Source organism: Emericellopsis atlantica (assembly GCF_019669845.1).
Source record: "Emericellopsis atlantica unplaced genomic scaffold F5Z01scaffold_7, whole genome shotgun sequence".
Lineage (NCBI taxonomy): Eukaryota > Fungi > Ascomycota > Sordariomycetes > Hypocreales > Bionectriaceae > Emericellopsis > Emericellopsis atlantica.
Window position 1 is genome coordinate 895,144 of NW_025764709.1, and position 14,731 is coordinate 909,874.

The window sequence follows — 14,731 nt, forward strand, 5'->3', positions numbered from 1 at the left end:
GGCAGCCACAGTGGGCAGTTGTTCCAGGTGCCTCGGCTGGTCTGTGGGACCGACGAGGCGATGCGACGAAGGAAACGCTGAACGAATACAGATGGTCGTCGCTGGGATGTCCAAGGAAACGGGATCGAGGCCAGTCGCACGGATCGCGCCTGCTGCTCGTCGTGGTTGTAGGGCCAAGTGATACCAGGTAAGCGGTGTTTCGCTGGTCGAGTCGCTGACTGCGTCCGAAATGCAGCTGCGTATCGTACGGGGTTGCAGGCAGCTAATAAGGTAGGCAAGGTTGCCAGCCAGTCGCAAAGTAGTAGAGGGAGGACAAGGAGCAGCAGTGGTAGGTAATTAAGCAAGGTTGTACGATGGAGTCGTTGATGGATGGGCGTCCTCAGGCTGGGGCTCGGAGCTGTCGCCTCTACGTCAATTACCAACCAAGGTACAAGGTACCTTGCGTTGCGTTACGTGCGAGGGGAGCGGTCAGGAGCAGGTTGGGAAAGCCGAAAGGTTAATGATTCAGTCGAATTGGGAGTCGTATGAAGAAATGCCTGAATAGTGACAGGCACCGGTGTCAAAGACGGCAGGGTGCGGACTGCCGAAAGTCGATCAAGGTTCCATGTCGTTCCTTGGGGGATGACGCAGTCACAGACGCTGGTCACGAACTGAACCAGGCGTGAGCCAGTTCGCTAGCAATAGCAAGGTCGCGGTGAGGGCGGCCACGATGAACACGCGGGGATGTAGACTAAAGTCGTCTCATTCTTGTGCCTCCACAAGATTCTATTGTCAGCTAACTATCTATGCGCGGAGCCACGTTTTCGCATACATCAGATGCACCCATGATCAGCTCGTTGCTCCCGATCACGGAGCGAGTGAATCAGTCGATCTTCGACACACTCAATCATCCCCACGTTGTGGGACCTGATGATTACTAATGATTATAGCCCAAGGTTAACTCTACATGTCCAAACAGTCTAGACCTTGAATTTGGGTGTGCTGCAGTGGAAAGGCTTGTTGGTGCTGGTGCAAAGGGCATGGCATCACATTGCGAAATGGAAATGGAGCTGCACATCGGTAGCTCACGAACCGCAAGAGACGGAGAGAGCTTGGCGGTCCAACCACAGGATGCCAACACCGCATGCGTGCATAGGGCATTGCGAGGTCTCGCTCACGGCACGGTTAAGCAGTACTTGAAGCGGCCGCGCCTTTGCGTCGTTCTGGTGCCACAGACAAGACCATGTGCAGCAAGCCCCAGCAGTCGTCAAGGGTTACCAACCCACTGAGCCCCTGACGGCGCAGCAACAGGCAATCGGTCGAGCGATATGCGCACAATTGCGACTGTGAGCGAACCTGGTGGATTGTAACAGATGGAATGTGTCATGGCGTTGATCTATACACTTGGCTCCCCCATACCGAGTCGTCTATTCCTTCTTCGCCTCAGCCGCTCGGTCCTGCGCGTCGTACTTCTGCAAATCTTTCGACCAGCTGCTGCGTGTTAGCCTTGGATGGAGCGCAGCCAAAGGTGCTCACGGGAGAACTCACTACCGGCTGGGGTACCATCCATCCTCGGGTTTGCGCGCCCAGGTCTCTCTGCCAGCGCTAAAGTTCCATGCCACGGCCACGATGGAGAACATGGTGGCGCCGGCGATGATGGTGTTCATGCGCCAGTTGGCGGGCTGTGCGTACCAGCCACCAGCCGGTGACCAGACATGCTTGGGGTATCTTTTCGCCAAAGGTGAGGGTTCGCTCGGACAGAGTAGGAGAAGATGTCTGCGCGTTTCGACTTACGGGATCTTGCCACCGCCGCCCTGGGAGAGTCAGTAATGTGCCTTCAATTGATCAGGAATAGTTTGGCTTACCATTTTGACTGCTCTTGAATGGCCGTTTGGGGAGATTCGGTTCGATTGGTGATTGACGACCCAAGAACCTTCCTTCGCCCAGCGACGTTGATGCCGTGCATTGCCAATTGGTGCGGTCCGAGGATCTTCCGGCGCTCAAGCCACACTCCAATCTGCACCAGCCACGCACCCTGAGCCTAGCCTGAGCCAGCCAGCCAGCCAGCCAGCCAGGCCAGGCTCACACGACTCCCAGTCCCAGAACGCGGCCGCAGAACTTTTTCGCGAAAGTGCATCTCGACTCGACCTGCAGCTCCAGCCAACGTCAACGACATCCCGACCACGTACCGACCCCCGGCCATTCGAGGCCATCTGTGCTGGCCTAGATTCTGTACCATTTTCTTTTTCTCCGTGTAGCACATTCGACCATTCAAATGAAGCGGTTACGGCCCTCACGATGGAACGCAGGGCAACTGCTCCAGGCTCGTGCCGCCAGCGCACCTCTACCCCCTAGACGACCATTCCTGCACCAGTGCCAATTGCGATGCCTCGAGACCGAAACGTCCCCCGCCGAGACGACGGCGATACCGGCGAACATGACATCGAGCCTGGACGGCGGCGCCGGCGGCCCCAGCAGCAGCCGATCGAGGATATCCCCTAAACTCTCCGCCCTCCACGCCCGTCTCTCTCTACCAAAGACCCTTCCTCTCCCCACCCTCGCCCGCGCTCTCATCACCCCGTCCGCCAACAGAGACCACGGCGCCAACAACAAGAGCCTGGCCGTCCTCGGCGTCTCGATCATCAACTACCACGTCACCGAGTACCTGCTCTGCAAGTGGCCCCGTCTGCCCATGGGCGTCATGTACCAGGCACTGCGAGGCTACGTCGGCCCCGAATCGCTTGGCGAGATGGCCAGGCGATGGGGCGCCGAGGCCGCACATGCCCCCGGCCCCGAGGTCGACCCGGGTCTGCTGCAGTGGGAGCCCACCAGGATCGTGCCCGGGGAGAACTGGGGTGGTTACCTCACCCGGGAGGAGCTGTCAGGGTTCGACCGCAGGGCAGGCGACCTCGACGTCCACAACGGTCCCCAGAAGATTGAGCAGTGGGAGAACCACGCGTTTGCCTCGTTCGCCCAGGCGCTGGTCGGGGCCATCTACAGCCACAGCGGCCGCGAAGCCGCCAAGCAGTTCGTCGAGTCGCACATTCTGAGCCGCCAGCTCGAGATGGGCACGCTCTTCAAATTCGTCAACCCCCTGCGCGAGCTGTCCCTGCTCTGCAAGCGCGAGGGGTTCGAGGCGCCGATTGCGCGCCTCGAGTCCGAGACGGGTCGCATGTCGCGCACGCCCGTCTTCCTGGTCGGCATCTACAGCGGCAAGGAGAAGCTCGGCGAGGGTGCAGGGTCGAGTCTGCAGATGGCGAGGAAGAAGGCGGCCATGGCCTCGCTGAAGGCGTGGTACCTCTACAGCCCTGGGAATAAAGTACGGGTGCCCAGCGATATGTTCAAGAAGGGCGCGGCGAAATGGAGGGCGCCACACATTGATTGTGGTGAGGTGATCACATAAAGAATCACGACGGGAACGACAAGGTCATGTGTGTGTGTGTACAACAACAAGATGTGAGAAGATCTAGCCGTCGGGCATTTTGCACGGTGCATGGGGATACCGGAGCATGTCAAATCTGTATAAATACATTGTAGAGCAAGGAGAGAGTGCCGACAAAGGAGCGCTTGGATCTTTATTTTATATCATCATGGTCTCTGAATATATATACGTGTTTCCGCACGGGGCACGTGCGGCTCAGCTGAATTGGTCTCCGGCCTTACGGAAGGCCTTCTCGCCCCGTCTGACCAGTGCTTGGTATGTCTCTTGCCTGCTCTGCTGTTCGGCCTCCTCGCGAAGCTTCTTCTTCCTCTCGTACACGGCTCTCACTGTCGACCGGATCTGCTCCTTGCCCTCGTCGTAGTTGGCGCGGGCCAGCTGGACGACGTTGTCGATCTGCTCCGGGGTGTATACAAAATTCCAGGTGCTCAAGTAGTCCGAGGTGCCTGGTGACACGCCGGGCACCTTCTCGTTGGCCACCAATGGCAGATAGACCACTGCGATGCCGGCGTCTGGCTCCATAATCTTCCACGTGTCAGGCGCAGTGATAGCTTTGGAGGGCGGCGGCGGTGACGACGAGCGCTCCTGTGTAGTTCCGACCCAGATGGTGCAATGGCCGAGATCACTGGCCTCGTCCTCCCCATGTTCATTCTTGGCATTGTCGTTGGACTCTTTTGCCACGTAGCCATCTTGCTGGACTTCTTGCTGCATGTGCTTCTGGTCTGCTTGTGCTTCGCCCACACGATGCTGCGCATCCCGGGCCGACTTGGCTTGCGCGTCCTCCAGGTCCTTTGCAGCTTGAGCGGGGGACTCTCCTCGACGAGGCCAACCGACACCAACAGGCCAGCCTTGGATATTGCGCTGCCTGGCATACCCGTCTGCCACCGACAGCCAGTTGTCTGTCTTGACGTCTGCCGATGCGTCAAACGTAATGAGAACGTCCACGTTGCGTCCTGGCCGTAGGAGAGGGTAGATGGGTAGATTGTTAGACATGCCGGCGTCCATCAGCTGAAGATAAGGGTTGTCGTAGATGCTCTCCGGCGTGGTCTTGGGAAGCTTGCCTCGCATCTGGTAGGCGAAGTTGGGGATGCTGGCAGGCTCAATGGGGTGGACCTTGCTGAGGTCATCGCTTTTCCCCGAGATCATCTCGTCGAGGGCGCTGAAGCCGGTCATGCTGCGCACCAACGGCTGTATCTCCTGGTAGTAGTGCTTGAGGGTTGCGCAGAACGCGCTCCCGAAGATGCCCAGAAGCAAGGGCACTCTGATCTCGGGTAGATGAAACCCATGCTCGGGAGGTACATCTTTCCCGTTGTTGAAGCGGCGGCCCAATGCCCAGGTCGGGATGCCGGCGCCAAACTCCTCGCAGAAGAACTCGTATGGCGTAAGCTCGAACCACTGGAACCATGCTTCCTGCTTTGCTTCTTCCTTTGCTACGTCGGATTGTGTAGGGCTCGAGGGTGTGGGATTGGGGATCTCATGGCGGACAGCAGTGTAGATGGGCATTGGGTTCTGGCCGTACTTGACGTAGTCTCGCTGGTTGGAGAACTTGAAGTCCCGCTCGTTGACCGCCAGGTCACCCTTGGGAATTAGGTACCGCGCAGCAAGCAGTACGCCATAGACATCAACAAGTCCAAAGTCCGCCTTGGGGTCGCCCTTGAGCTTCTCCACCATGCCACTAAGGAGATATTTGCTGGTGGGCATCGAGACCAGCGACTGGAAGGCGACAGGGGGGTAGGCGATATGTGTCGAAGCTCTCGCTTTCAGGTGTTCCACCAGACCCGCGATACGGCCCTTTGTGAAGGAGGATAGATATAAAGTTTGGAGCCAACAGGAGCCGCTGACCCCTGAGGTATAAGTGACGCAGTCGAACAATCCATCCTCCTCCGTAGCCAGCAGTGAACCTGTGCCAGCAATCAAGGCTCGTAGGCCGCCGCCCGAGCCGCACATGGCAATGGTCGGGATATCGTCAGGATGGATCTCCTCCTCCTTGAGGTCGAGATACCGCGCCAGAGCCATCCGGATAACTCTCTTGCGCCGCGATAGGAACTCCTTCTCTTCGTTACAAAGTTCTTGTGAGACACGCACCTCGGCCGTGTAGCGGATCTCAGGGTTGACCAGCGGATCGTGGGCTTCTCTCCAGATCTCATCTGCCAGAGAGCCGGGCGACATGGACAGTTCCCGTTGGAGTTTCCGAATGTAACCGGGAATCATCTTTGACCAGTCCGGCAGGATGAGATCGGCCAACGTGTCGGACAAGGCTGACCATTCGAGGTCAGTCACTATCGTGAAAGACTCGAAGCGGTGCGCAAAGTTGGTCCATGCCGACTGGTCGCTTCCATCATTGTTGTCGTCCTTCTCCGCGGACCCTTTCCTCTCGATCCTACCCTGTTTGTTGACTTGCAATTTCTTTGGGTCGTCTGACAATTGTGCAAAGTCTTCTGACGGATAAAGCCACCAAATAAACATGCCAGTGAACGCCGCCGCCAGGGGTTTGGAGGACCGCGATGCGGCAGCGCGCGCATTGCGCTTGGCAGCAGTGAAGAAGCCATGTCTTGGCTGCTGCCGCACTGCCGTCGTCGGTGCTGGGACCGCATTATATCGCGTGAGAGATGCGCGAAGCTTGGCTAGGTTGCGCGTTGAGCTTGGTGTGGGATATCTCATTGTGAGGGATTTTCTGGTGGTAAAGAGCGTGTTGATTTGAATTGTCGGTGATGCTGGCGAGCACGGGGCATGATCAAATGTCCATGATCGTGGGAGAGGGCTTTGGAGCTCAGGTCTGCGTGTTGGAACTCGATGGCCGAGGGATTGTCGAGGTCTAGACTAGACTGCTAGCTCTTCCAGGTTTTCGGCCACGAAAACTGAGCGCGATCACGGATTCCTTGCTAAGGTCTCTCCTAAGCCATCTTAGCCCGCGACGCTTTTCCGGATCTTGAGATGATGTCACCATTGTGAAATAGCGGCCAAACTTGCCTACCCTAGATGGCCGGTAGTAGCCTAGGGCGAGCAAGGGCGCTTGGTGAGATGAAAAGAACGGTGCTTGCCTTGTGAAGGTAATTCATGTTCCAACATCTATACGTACGGAGTATTATTAAGGTTTGAACAGAGTGTTCAGCTTAGCATTTTGCCAAGTGTTTGTCCCATGCTAACACCACCAATGCCGACATCCAGTGGCGTCAACGATTAACGTGTGTGAGTGGGCGCGCCCCTGGCAAGATGCGCCAGATAGTCGAGCTCGAGCTTGCTACTGTGGAAGAGACATGGTTTCCGCGATGCTATCTGCTGAGACTTTATTAAACCGAGTGATCAATGATGCGTGTGTGATGATGAGCGTAGACAGCCGGTTGGTTAGAACAACCACGCTCATCGGTCCAGACTCGGCAGCGGCAGATCGGGGCCTAGTGTATACAAACTCTGGTTCGGGAAATGCTATTCAAAACCTCGAATTGGCTTCATCACTATGAGAAACTTGGGATATCCGTCTCTTGAGTCTTGACCTTTTTAGTCTCATCATCTGGCGCTTGTGGAGACGCTGCAGTGACCCGCCGCGGGAAGGTGGGGCAGAAACTGCAAAGCACAAGAGCGGCCAACAAGCGGGCGGTCAGTTACCAGTCGCGCCAGTATTCGATCCTTACCTTTTTTTCTGCCACTCCAGTCAATACCTCAGCCATTCTATCCCAATCTGCCTTCTTGCAAACAATACGCCCAAGAAGCGAGAGAGCGTTGTTAACAGTTCCATTTACTCGTCACTGCTGTAAGTTCTACCCCATTACTGCCTGTTCAGCACGCCAGCGCCGCAATCGACGCCGGTGACTCTTTGCCCCGCCACCAACTTTTTTTACGCTGGGCGACGACAGTTCCAAGTCAGCCCACGGCTTCTGTGCTCACAACCACCACAACGCGCGCGGACACTCAATTGACTTGATTCGCAGTCGCATCACTAGCTACTCTCACCACACATAGCCGCGAAGATGAGCGACGCCGAGGCCACCAAGCCCGTCGAGGCTCAGGCCCCCCAGGTCGAGGAGCAGAAGCCCGTGGAGACCACTACCACTGCCACCACCACCGAAGCTGCTCAAGAGCCCGCCAAGGAGCAAGCCCAAGAAGAGGCCGCGACAGAGGCAAAGCCGGCCGCAGAGGAGGACGACTCGACGAAAATGCTCAAGACCAAGGGCAAGATCAACTACGACGACCCCTCCAAGAACCGCAAGTTCGATCCCTCGGCCCGCGGGGTGACCGACGACCCCGTCGCCATCCGCAAGCAAGTCGAGTTCTACTTTGGCGACTGGAACTTTCCCCAGGATAAGTTCATGTGGGAGCAGGCGCAGGGTGCGGAGAACAAGCCCATTCCGATCGCCAAGATCCACTCCTTCAAGCGCATGCGCGTGTTCCAACCCTACAGCGCCGTTGTCGCCGCCCTCAAGGACAGCACATTTCTCGACGTCGAGGGCGACAAGGAGGGCGAGGAGACCGTCAAGAGGAAGAAGCCTTACCAGCCCAACCAGGGCCGCGGCAAGAACGAGGCCGCCACCGTCTACGTCAAGGGCTTTGGAGACGAGACCCCCACCACCCAGTTCGACCTGGAGAGTTTCTTTGCCAAGTTTGGCGAGGTCAAGGGTCTCAAGCTCCGTCGTACAGACGAGAGCTTCTTCAAGGGTTCCGTTTTTGTGACCTTTATCGACGAGGAGACGGCCAAGAAGTTCATCGAGACCACCCCCGCGCCGCAGTGGGAGGGGCACGACCTCAAGATCATGTCCAAGAAGGCCTACTGCGACGAGAAGAGCGATCTGATTCGCCAGGGCAAGCTGGAACCCAGCAACAGTCAGCCCAAGAAATTCTTTGAAGGGAAAGAGGGCAAGGCCAACGGTGGACCCCGCGACCGCGATAACTGGAAGCAGCGCCGTGACAACGACCAGAGGAACGGCTTCCGTGGTGGACGCGGCGGGCGCGGCGGACGGGGTCGGGGCGGTCGTGGTGGCCGAGGCGGCCGGGGTGGTCGTGATCGCCGCGACGATGACCGTCGTGATGGTGGCCGCGATGGCGATCGCAACGCCGAGAAGCGTGAGGAGGGCGCGCAGAAATCCAGCGAGAACGAGCAAGTAGCCCCCGACAGCACGACAGTTGATGCCCCAGCTAACACAGAGTCTAGTGCCAAGCCCCGTATCCAGACAAGCGAGAACGGCAACAAGCGCGCACGCGAGGAGGACGGCGGTGCTGCCGAGCAGCCCGCCGCCAAGAAGGTGGACAACAAGGAGCCCGCCACGTCTGAGGCGTAAGAGATGGTGGGGGCACTGGCTTTCAAAATCAAAGAAGAAGAAGAAGCACATGCATGTCTATGCTTTGACGACTACCGGCGTTTGGGATTCCGCGGTCCATCATGGGAAGGTTGACGGGAATGGTTTAAAACAATGTCGATACCTCTGCTTGTAGGCAACACTGCAATGCGATACCTCCTGCGTATCCGCACAGTTCAATGGCAATGTCCCACATGTGTACTAGAACGTCATGGTGTCTTTCCACGGTCTATATCTATACCTTGTAATCCATCGCCCCATCGCCCATGACACCCCAAAACTCCTCGACAAACTCCTTCTGCCCGGTGGGCGCCCCCCTGACGGCGAGATACACCCTCTCCTCCAGCGCAGGCTCCCAGTTACCCGGGTTTCCGCTGACCATCATGCCCCCGGCTTCCTTGAGTATACACCAGCCCGCGCAGACATCCCAAGCCCAGCACCCGCCTTCCCAGTAGGCGTCCATCTGCCCTGCCGCCACGCTGGCCAGGTTCAGCGCCGCGCTTCCCAGGCTGCGGAGCGAGTGGCACATGGCGCCCCCCGTCTCCTTGCTGGCGGCCAGCTTGCTAAAGACCTTGGTCTTGAGGTCAAAGTTGGGACCATCGCGGCTGGAGCCCCATTCCACCGCAATCAGAGCGCTGTCGAGACCGTCGAGACCCCTGGGCGTCTTGGCCAACGGCAGCTGCCGCGGCGTAGAACCCTTGATCCTCGTCATGTACGCCCCTCGCCCTTTGATCCCCGTGAAGAGGAGGTCCTGCCAGGGGTTGTAGATGACACCCACCACGGGCTCCCTCTCGACGCTCAAGCCCAGCGAGATGCACGCGTTGGGGAAGGAGTGGATAAAGTTGGTCGTGCCATCGATCGGGTCCACGACAAAGGTAGGCTCGGGACCGATGCGTGCGCCGGGTGTGTATGTCTCCTCGCCCATAAAGGCAATGTTGGGAAAGGCACCGGAGAGGCGAGAGGAGACCATTTTCTCAACGGCCTGGTCGGTCTCTGTGACAATGTCGACGGCTTTTTTTTCATGGAAACGAATCAGCTACGTTCGTGCCCAGCGTCTCTGGGGAGGGAAGGGTTTCGTACAGTTGAGCTTTGTCCCTTGATCGATGTCTTGTGGGTTGGCCTCGAGCATCATGGCGCCGGCGGCGTAGGCGATGGAGACCATCTCATCGTGGATGGCTTGGAGGTCGAGGTCGCCCATTTCGAATGTGTTTGACCAAACAGGTCTGACTTGGGTTGAGGTGGTTTGTCGTGGATCTTGAAAGGAAGAGAGTGGAGGAGGGGCATAGACAGTCATGTACCTGTAGCAGGAGCATGATGGCGGGGCAGCTCCAGTGCCAACGTGGGGGAACAACTGGCTGTTTTACCTTGCCTTCGCTCTCCTCCACATGCAAGCTATTTAAAGAGATTGACACATAGGGATCGTTCGTGTAAGTAATTGTATACTCTAGGTATATTTGTGTGAGGCAATGACCAGGAAACGCCGACTCCTGCCTGTTCATGATGCCCTATTGAACAAAGTGCACCGCAGTGCACTCCAACGAAAAGAAACACACCAAACCCCAACTTTCACCCTCTTCCTCAGAACCTCCAAGATCAGCCCATTGACCGACCACTTGGTTCAAGTCCGGAGAACACCAATGGCATAGCTTGACCTCGCGTCAATCTCCATTCCTCCGCTGCAGCGTCCGGCTCGTGATCATCGTGCCCTGTCTAGAGTGGCCAAGCGAGGGTTTCCCCATGCCCCCTGCCGCACGGTACTGGAGATGACGAGTCCCGTTCTTCGTCAGAAAGATCCTAGACATCTTCGCGGAACGCCGACCTCCGCGTGTCCACACTCGCCCTGCCACCCGCTCCATCCATCGGTCGTGGGCTCACGCCGCGCAAGCTGTTAGCCTCGTGGTCATCATCGAACGGGTTTCTGTCGCCTTCCCTGCGACCGCTCCGGCCGCGCTCCTCCGCATCATCGTCGTGGTCCCGCCCGTACGGACCGGCAAGGTTCATGCTGTAGCTGCCGCCGCCATAGCTCGTGTCGGCTCTTTCCTCGTAGTATCTGTCGGCCTCAGGTCCGACGCGCGAATCCCATGCCTCGTCCGGGTCAAGTGGCCCAAAACCTCGTTGAGGACCGGCGCCCCCAGCGGCGAGGGGCTGTTCGTAGGCGCCTGTCGCGGAGCGGTTGTTTCGGTTCTTAAAAGCGCGGACGCGGTCGTTGAACCAGCCGACGATGCCACCAGGCGCAGGGCGAGGGGGCCCGCCGGCAAAGGAGGAGTTTGTCGATTGTTTCCATGGGAGGTAGTCGTTGAGTCCTGGAGGTGGAAGCTGCAACTATGTCAGTTCATTGCGCAGGCGAGAAAATGCGATGCGTCGCGACGTAGCTCGCTGGCCCGCGAGCTGCAATCAAAGAGGAAGAAGCACTCACACCCAGTCTTCGCGCACGTAGCTGCGTGAACACAATCCAGCCTACCGCCGCAGCGAGGAGGATGACCACGACGGCAATGACGATGCCGCCTGCCGTATTGACCATACTCGCTGAAGAACGTCGCAATGAGGGTGTGTCCTAGGTGTTTTTGTCGGTCATACAGCGACGCGATTGGCGTGTCTGTCTTGAGACAGGCAGGATGGCGGCGTTGTAGATAGGAACTGGGCAGTGAAGGTTGGTTGATGATGATGTTGGTCAATTTAGGCAGATCCGCGACGGCCGCCACATACAGTCCGGACTCCAGGTTCGGGGACGCAAGCTCTAACGTTAAGGTAGGCTCTAGGCGTATGTACGTAGTGCGTACATTAGTGAGACGCTAAAATGGCAGGTGCTATTGATAGGCGTGCATGATGCTGCCGAGTTACTGTGATGGGTGAGCAAATTAATCTGTCCAGATCAGAGCCCTGTGCTGGGCATTCTAATAATAGAGGGAATTTGAGCTACCCTAGGTCAGCCTCCACAGTGCACAGAAATGACTGCCACCGTACCATCACACTGTCTGTATATAAGATGCAGGTCTCAACCTCCGTTCCCATCACTGGTCTTCGCCTTGCTCCAAGGCACTCTGGCTTCATTCAGCCCCAACGGAGCCATTCACATTCAGTCATCAGGCCCGGCGTTTCACGCGCCTTCTGTCGTCATGATTCTATTCCCGGCATCCGCCACCTCCCCCTCTCACTCAAGTTCCTAGCCAAGTTCTTCAGGTATCTCTGAAACATTGATCCCACTGCCCACCACTTCTCGCAAACGATAGGCCCTCGACGAAGTCTCCCAAGCTGCACCGCCCCAGCTTGTCTGCTGCGCAGTGGGTGAGGGGGACCACACGGTCGTTGACCAGCACCCACACCAGCTCTTCCTCCTCGTCGGGCGCCGCGTCGCAACGCATCTTTTCAACGCTCATGCGCGCAGCAAAGGGGACGGTCCACGCAGCAGAAAAGCCACGCGTCTCCACTGGTGGGAGGCGATGGTTGACGGGCATGACGCCGGTGTCGTTATACAGGCCCAGGGTCGCATAGATGGATGACATGGTGTTGTCGTGGCTGAAGTCGGCGTACAGCTTCCTGTCGAGGGGGAACGTCTCCGCGGACCCGTCGAGCGTCGAATTGGTCGAGGTTTCATCGTCCACAGACTTGCCAGTCAGCCGGGCGATGAGCTCGTTGACATAACCAACCCCCTGCGTCGCCCCAAGAGGGTTTCCCGTGCCGTAGCCGTACCACTTGTCCAGCGTCTCGAAGTAGTCGTAGCTCCGCCACTCTTCCTCTGAGAAGAGCCAGCAGAATCGAGACTTTTCATCGTGATAGTCCGCCACAGTACTGAATGGGCACATGTCCATCATGAAGATCGTTTCGTCGAGCGACAGGTTTGCCCCTGGCATCTTCGCGTTCAGTCTGTCTCGGATAGGGGGCACGAAAATCTGCTTCCAAACTTCTTGCTTCTCGTGGCTGAGCTCCGAAGAAGGCCCGTCTTCAAAAGTTGGACAGTTCCCGTGGTTCAACGTGTTGTTGTAGCCGTCCTCCTCCGGGACAACGAGAATACCCTCCCTTGCTGCGTCCTCGTCTCGCCCTGTGTCTTTGTAGAGCCCTTCTATAAATTTCTCTGCCGATGCAATGACCCTCTCCGAGCCAGCAGCTCGAATGAATGGATCCTCTTTGTCGCTCAATGCTTGGTAACGCTGGTAAAAGTCATGCCCCATGTTGACGAGTTGCTGCTCGCCATAGAAGGTGAGCTGGTCTGCCCCGAGATTGTATTCGTAGTCTTGCAGAAATTCTAGGCCAGCGCCATATCGAGACACGTCCTCCTGAATACGTTTGATGAGATCACTGTACAGGATCGACTTGTGCTCCGTGGGATACCTCGCGCCATGGCGGGCAAGCAAGGAGACATGCGTGATCTCACAACCTGAAGGCACCGCGGGACTGATGTCTGATGGCACTGAGAAAAAGGGGGAGTATTGCCCCCATAACTTGGGTGAGGTCTTCCGGCAAGCGCCTTGCTTCTCGCATCCATTGCCATTGCTAGGACCCCTTTGGCGTTGTTAGCGTTTCAAATCCGGTGGGTAAATTGAAATGAGAGTTCACCTGAAGAATAGCACTAAAGAGAGTATCGCGAGGATTGCGGTACATATAACGATCACAGGTCTCCGTCGTCGCTCGCTCCAAAGACCCCCAGGTCCTCGACGGGCACTGGCTGGGTGCGTGGGCGAGTCATGTTCTGTGATCTGACTGTAGTGGTAGCCATTCTTAGGCAAAACCTTGCGCAGTTGTGCCATCATCTTTCCCGATTGTAGCGAACAGTGATAATGGTCTTCAACATATGCGGGTGACGGGTCGCTAGTGTTCTGTTGCTGTGGGCTGTTGCGACAGCACCGCCGATCCTGTGAGATGGCGCAGAACCACGCCGAAAACACAAAACTTAGGCTTGCGCCGACTGATAATATTCGAGTTGTTCAAGGCATCGGAAGAGTGCGCGCACGGGTCGTTGCGTGGTTGAAGATGTAACTCAGAGGTGGATGCCTGAGGCAAAACCCATTCAAGTGTGAGAAAGGAGCTGGGCGGCGATGTGACCTGGGGCGTTGCAACTTGTATCCATGACGAGACAAGGATCAGATTACATACGACGATTCAAAAAAGGCGAACCCTGATTGAATTATAGCTCACTGATTTCTGGGAATAAGTGTTGCCCGGTATCGCAGCGAATAACGCCGCTCATTGTACTCATTTCAAAGCTTCGCTGCAACTCGATTTGTCCCGAACAACAGAAAAGGTGCTCATTAGATAGTGCCCCGAGCCCAAACAACCAAGCCCCTTTTCCAGCTGTCATGTCTATAAAGCGCATGCACTGCACGCGCATCCTCCCACAAATGGTATCTCGGTGAACAAAAAAAAAACAGAACCGACCTTTGACGCCTCTTGGTATCCTAACCCTTTGTTCAAACCCGCGCGACGCTCCCAGATTTTCCAAAGGTAGTGGACCTCTCCAATGGGCCGCCGTCCATCTTCGTCACCGGCGTGCTTCCCGGGGACCAAGTGGTCGGAACCGTCCTTTGCTCCTCGTCAGAGTCCCACGTCGTGACTGTTCCGACACTGTCGAGCGAGTGACGACCGCCGCCGCCGCCGTTTGGGGCGACGCACTGATAGAAACCCTCGGTGCCCTTGATGGGCCGGGGCTGGTTGGTGATGGAGTCCAGACTGACATCTCGCGTGTGATGTCCACTGGGAAACAACCACGTGGACACGCGAGAGAATGACTTCTTCTTCCGCAGAGGTGGCCGAAGGACTAGTGGTAAAGGGGGCGGGAGAGGGTGATCGTCGGGCTGCGGACGTGTGGGCGTGCTGGCAGCCGTCATGTCCCCAAACTCTTGGGATCGGTTGATGATCTGCGACTCTGTTCGCAGTGGTGCAGTCGAAGGCCTATCAATGTCGTTGAGGCGCGCAGCGAACGAAGGGGCTAAAGGGGGCAAGGCCGGGACTGCTGGCATCGGCTCGACATCTACTTGATCAGTCAGTCAGTTCCAGTACCTAAAGGTTGGAATCCCGCTCACCGTTC

The 14,731-nt window shown here is 57.2% G+C and overlaps 6 protein-coding genes across 6 annotated transcripts; 2 read left to right on the top strand and 4 right to left on the bottom strand.

Annotated features, from left to right (window-relative positions):
• Window positions 1-1,406: 1,406 nt before the first annotated feature.
• F5Z01DRAFT_672469 (uncharacterized protein) lies at window positions 1,407-2,192 on the bottom strand (the record flags this gene model as incomplete). Its single annotated transcript, XM_046264814.1, has 4 exons — window positions 1,407-1,470; window positions 1,528-1,707; window positions 1,774-1,793; window positions 2,169-2,192. 4 exons carry the CDS (start codon window positions 2,190-2,192, stop codon window positions 1,407-1,409), a joined length of 288 nt encoding a protein of 95 aa, XP_046120411.1.
• F5Z01DRAFT_650254 (ribonuclease III domain-containing protein) lies at window positions 2,002-3,528 on the top strand. Its single transcript, XM_046263154.1, has one exon. The coding sequence runs from the start codon at window positions 2,255-2,257 to the stop codon at window positions 3,380-3,382; it is 1,128 nt and encodes a 375-aa protein (XP_046120412.1). The 5' UTR covers window positions 2,002-2,254; the 3' UTR covers window positions 3,383-3,528.
• F5Z01DRAFT_512922 (acyl transferase/acyl hydrolase/lysophospholipase) lies at window positions 3,500-6,402 on the bottom strand. The gene is made up of 2 exons (XM_046260376.1): window positions 6,363-6,402; window positions 3,500-6,312 (listed from the first exon to the last, which is right to left on the bottom strand). Exon 2 carries the CDS (start codon window positions 6,077-6,079, stop codon window positions 3,617-3,619), a length of 2,463 nt encoding a protein of 820 aa, XP_046120413.1. The 5' UTR covers window positions 6,080-6,312; window positions 6,363-6,402; the 3' UTR covers window positions 3,500-3,616.
• A 984-nt stretch (window positions 6,403-7,386) lies between these two features.
• F5Z01DRAFT_618482 (RNA-binding La domain protein) lies at window positions 7,387-8,691 on the top strand (the record flags this gene model as incomplete). Its single annotated transcript, XM_046261036.1, has 2 exons — window positions 7,387-8,443; window positions 8,549-8,691. 2 exons carry the CDS (start codon window positions 7,387-7,389, stop codon window positions 8,689-8,691), a joined length of 1,200 nt encoding a protein of 399 aa, XP_046120414.1.
• A 253-nt stretch (window positions 8,692-8,944) lies between these two features.
• On the bottom strand, window positions 8,945-9,907 carry F5Z01DRAFT_618458 (uncharacterized protein; the record flags this gene model as incomplete). The annotated part of the gene is made up of 2 exons (XM_046261035.1): window positions 8,945-9,720; window positions 9,790-9,907. The coding sequence occupies 2 exons, from the start codon at window positions 9,905-9,907 to the stop codon at window positions 8,945-8,947; spliced, it is 894 nt and encodes a 297-aa protein (XP_046120415.1).
• Window positions 9,908-11,556: 1,649 nt separating this feature from the next.
• On the bottom strand, window positions 11,557-13,832 carry F5Z01DRAFT_513097 (histidine acid phosphatase). The gene is made up of 2 exons (XM_046260377.1): window positions 13,264-13,832; window positions 11,557-13,209 (listed from the first exon to the last, which is right to left on the bottom strand). Exons 1-2 carry the CDS (start codon window positions 13,455-13,457, stop codon window positions 11,886-11,888), a joined length of 1,518 nt encoding a protein of 505 aa, XP_046120416.1. The 5' UTR covers window positions 13,458-13,832; the 3' UTR covers window positions 11,557-11,885.
• Window positions 13,833-14,731: the final 899 nt, after the last annotated feature.

What these genes read in the sequence shown, in the direction of transcription:
- F5Z01DRAFT_513097 (XM_046260377.1), bottom strand. Translation starts at nt 13,457, where the DNA reads ATGATGGCACAACTGCGCAAGGTTTTGCCTAAGAATGGCTACCACTAC. An exon ending in TCTTTAGTGCTATTCTTCAG is followed by an intron (nt 13,210 to 13,263) that starts GTGAACTCTCAT and finishes ACAACGCCAAAG; the next exon opens with GGGTCCTAGCAATGGCAATG.
- F5Z01DRAFT_650254 (XM_046263154.1), top strand. Translation starts at nt 2,255, where the DNA reads ATGAAGCGGTTACGGCCCTCACGATGGAACGCAGGGCAACTGCTCCAG.
- F5Z01DRAFT_512922 (XM_046260376.1), bottom strand. Translation starts at nt 6,079, where the DNA reads ATGAGATATCCCACACCAAGCTCAACGCGCAACCTAGCCAAGCTTCGC.